General features: G+C 41.1%; 1 protein-coding gene across 1 annotated transcript; it reads right to left on the bottom strand.

Moving 5' to 3' along the window:
• Window positions 1-719: 719 nt before the first annotated feature.
• On the bottom strand, window positions 720-3,220 carry LOC310924616 (carbohydrate sulfotransferase 12-like; the record flags this gene model as incomplete). The annotated part of the gene is made up of 4 exons (XM_083886404.1): window positions 720-984; window positions 2,217-2,524; window positions 2,649-2,783; window positions 3,161-3,220. The coding sequence occupies 4 exons, from the start codon at window positions 3,218-3,220 to the stop codon at window positions 720-722; spliced, it is 768 nt and encodes a 255-aa protein (XP_083742530.1).
• Window positions 3,221-3,599: the final 379 nt, after the last annotated feature.

Here is a 3,599-nt window from a genome sequence, read left to right on the forward strand (position 1 = left end):
TGTCAAAGTGCATCAGGGCAAATATGTTTTCCTCAACCTCTCAACCTTTGAAGACTTAAAGTCTTTCTCTATACTTCTGTTAAAATACATCCATAATACTAACTAGGAATAGCATATTCCACCACCAAAAACCATGTTAGCAACCAGTTAACCACATCCACAAATACGAATATTTTCACAGTATGCACATAATACACACATAATACATTTGTATTGTTTTCTATTACCGACAGGAGGCTGGTTGGATACCAGATGATACTATATTGGCTACACAACTGTGTAATATTACTGCCCGCAATGGTGGTACCACAGTTTAAGAAAAGAGTGGCCATACGTCTGGATTTAGGCTGGACAGTGCAGATTTGGAAAGTTTTCACTTTTTACAATTTGCAGAATGTTCACATAAAATCACCGCCCCGCAAGCGCCTATCTCCTGTACTGTGAGGAGTGAACTGCACATGTACACATTATGATGAGAATCTATGGCCACTGTGTACCATTTAGCTTGATTTTACTCTTATCTGAATTTAACAATTCACAGCACATCACAGAACACATAAGTCAGCTACAATATGTTAAAATCAGCTCAATGAGTAAAATAGTTGATTGATTGTTCACAATTTCCTTTTCTTTCTTTTTTTTTAAGGTTTCAAAACATTTACAAATGACACCATGCATTTACTACAAAGGCTGTGCAAACAAAATGTGCAGATCCTGAGTTAGGACCCACCTGATGATACGTCTCCACCTTTGAGCAGTTCATCTGGCTTCCTGTAGCCAAAGAGCTGAAAGTCTTTCTCGTAGATCTTGTACAGTTTCCTCCTGTCCTCTAGGGGCACTGTTTCAAACCATTTCATCACAGACTCTTTGGATGTCATGTTCACATATGAAAGGGGAACCTTAATGTCATCCTGCAGCTTTAAGATCTTGAGCAGATGTTCAGTGTCCTCTTGCATAGTCTCCTGATGTCCAATGAAATTGTACCTAAATACAACAAACCGGTGTCAACCAATGGGTAAAAATTACATTTAATAATGTTGAAGGCGGACCTAGACCGGAAGTTCCAATTAATATAACGCTGTTTTTTAGTGTGTATCTGCGTAATTACCTTGTTTAAGAAGACCTGAAGGTTCAAAACAAACAGTTCAGCCACTGCTGAGAACGCTGTGTTTTATTATCCTTCTGGTTACGTAAACAGCGGTTCTCCTGAACAGCAGATCGTCCTGCTCCGGGCACTAGTCCGGGCACATCCAGTTGCGTACATTGAACCGCAGAAGAAGAATAATGTCAGTTGTGGAGGTGTTTCACGAGCGGCAGTGTCTTCTGACTCCGGGTCAAAGTCATAAAAGGGACTGCGGCGGGGAGTCGTGACGAAGCTATTTTTAAACAATGTTAAAACAATGTCTTGCTAATGAGGAGCAGTGCATCCACCGTTCCAGAGGGGGGAGCTGCGCTTCTGAGAGCGGGTGTGCTGATTATGTCACTTCCGGATACTGGCCAATCACAAGACAGTTGGGAAGGCTCTACGCTGGCTGGCCAATCACAACACACTCTGTCTTCTGGGTGTGAGATTTCAGTCTGAGAAATCGCGGCTGAGGAGAGCGTCAGAAAAGAGAGATTTCTATCGGCTCGTTTACAGCAACTAGGAGGTTTTTGACCATAAAAACAAGTTAATGTATGTAAGTAGACCTCCATAACTAACATATATGTGCAACAGGACCACTCTATGTGAGCTTTAACATCCATTCACATTTTTGTGAACACTGGCAGTTTTTGTGTGTGTGTCTGCAGTCTGCAACATACGGATCCAGAACACTGACATTAAGTTTTGGCATTGCAAAATAAATTTGGCATCGTAGAAAAGACTATATTTGTTTGAATTTTTAATAGTGTATTTTTTTTAATGTCAGTCTTCAGATTTCTTCTTCATTTCCATCTCTTTTCAGTGACAGTGTTTTTACAATGTCAGTTTTTTTTTATCAGGTTTTTTAGTTTCAACTTATTTTTTTTTCAGTTTGAATCGACCCTGTCAGTAAGGTTTTGGCGTGGCGGGGAGGCTTTGAGGGGAGGGGCTAGGAACACGTGAACACGCTTTAAGGCTCAAAAAGGAATTGATAGTAGGCCTCTGCTGCCTGCTCCTATCTGTTGTTCTTTTTTTATTTTCAATGCCAAAACTTAATGTTGGTGTTCTGGCTCCATAAAAAACATTGACTTACTGTATGAGGCAGGGGTGGCACAAACGGTGCATCTGCCTCCAGTGGGGTTCAAAGGGATTTCTCTTCTCAGTCCGTGGGTCCAGCAGGTATTGGATAAAGTTGTAAAATGAAGCGCGTATGCCCGATGCAAGTGCCGCCTTCATCGTCTTCGGTGGATTGGGATGGTTGCTATAGAGACGCACAATATCTCGGCCGTAGCGCTTGTAGAATGGCTCATTTAAACGCTCAAATTTGTCTCGGTAGGCAGAGATGAGACGGACGAATGGGTCCCGGACAAACATGAACTTGGTGTAGTGCTTCAGCTTCGCCTGTTTTTCAACAAATAAACGTAGATTAACCCTCCGTCACTTGAACGCTATTTCCAATGGGTCTGACATCCAGAGAATCGAAGGTGGATGTGGTGTAAACTCAATGACAATAACAAGGTCTTACCTTGAACTCCTTTGCTGGCAAGTGATTTTTAAGCAGAGCTCTGCCATGGACATCTCCAGTTATATCATTGGGGTCACCGTATGGCTCACCTTTTTTCAGTACTAGCATGATTTTCTTCAAAGTGGTACATGCCACCTGTAAGAGCAATAAGTCAACAGACACGTTGTAACCATGACTCTATACTCATGCTCATGTAGGATATTGCGATATTGACAAAAACATATCTAATTATATCTATAACATATAATTACAAGCAGTAATTATATGTTATAGAGAGGTGCTGTGTCTGTGAGCACTGGTTGGACTTATCGCAATTTAAATATGATTGCAAATAACACATATCAGGATATTGTCACGTTTCCATGCTAAGATTCATTATGGATTCAAAGGTGTAATAATTCAATTAATTTCTGTTGATGCCTGAAATGCTCTTTTCCCGGTGTCGATGGAGACTCAACCAAACATGTCGTGTAATGTCATGAAGTGTGTCGCGTCTTCACGCGTGTGATCACCTTGGGAACATAACAGTAGATCAGACCGTGAGCGTCGTCCACGATGAAGTTCTTCCACATGTGACGACTTTTTTTGAAAACTGCTTTGTCAAGATGACACGTTTCATCGATCCACTTCAGCCTTTCCTCATTCTGCTGATGTCTCCTGTTTTCTGTGATGAGAAAAAAACAAGAATATATTATGCGCTATATTGTTCAATTCTTCTGCTTTAGGGTGGCTTCTCTCAGAAGGAGAATTGACAGGTAGAACAAAGTCAAAGATCAAACGACGTCTCTTCCGTTTCCACCTCACCTCCCTCTTTGCTTGAGATAACGCACGTTGTGATTTGGCGTTATGCAAAATTCGGATGGAAGTGAATCCCATATTATAATTTCCTTACCTGTTTTTGTAGAATAATTGTCCATGGTCCAGTCTCCCAATAATAAATTGCATTTTCTC

The sequence above is a fragment of the Microchirus variegatus genome (assembly GCF_963457635.1).
Source record: "Microchirus variegatus genome assembly, chromosome: 3".
NCBI lineage: Eukaryota > Metazoa > Chordata > Actinopteri > Pleuronectiformes > Soleidae > Microchirus > Microchirus variegatus.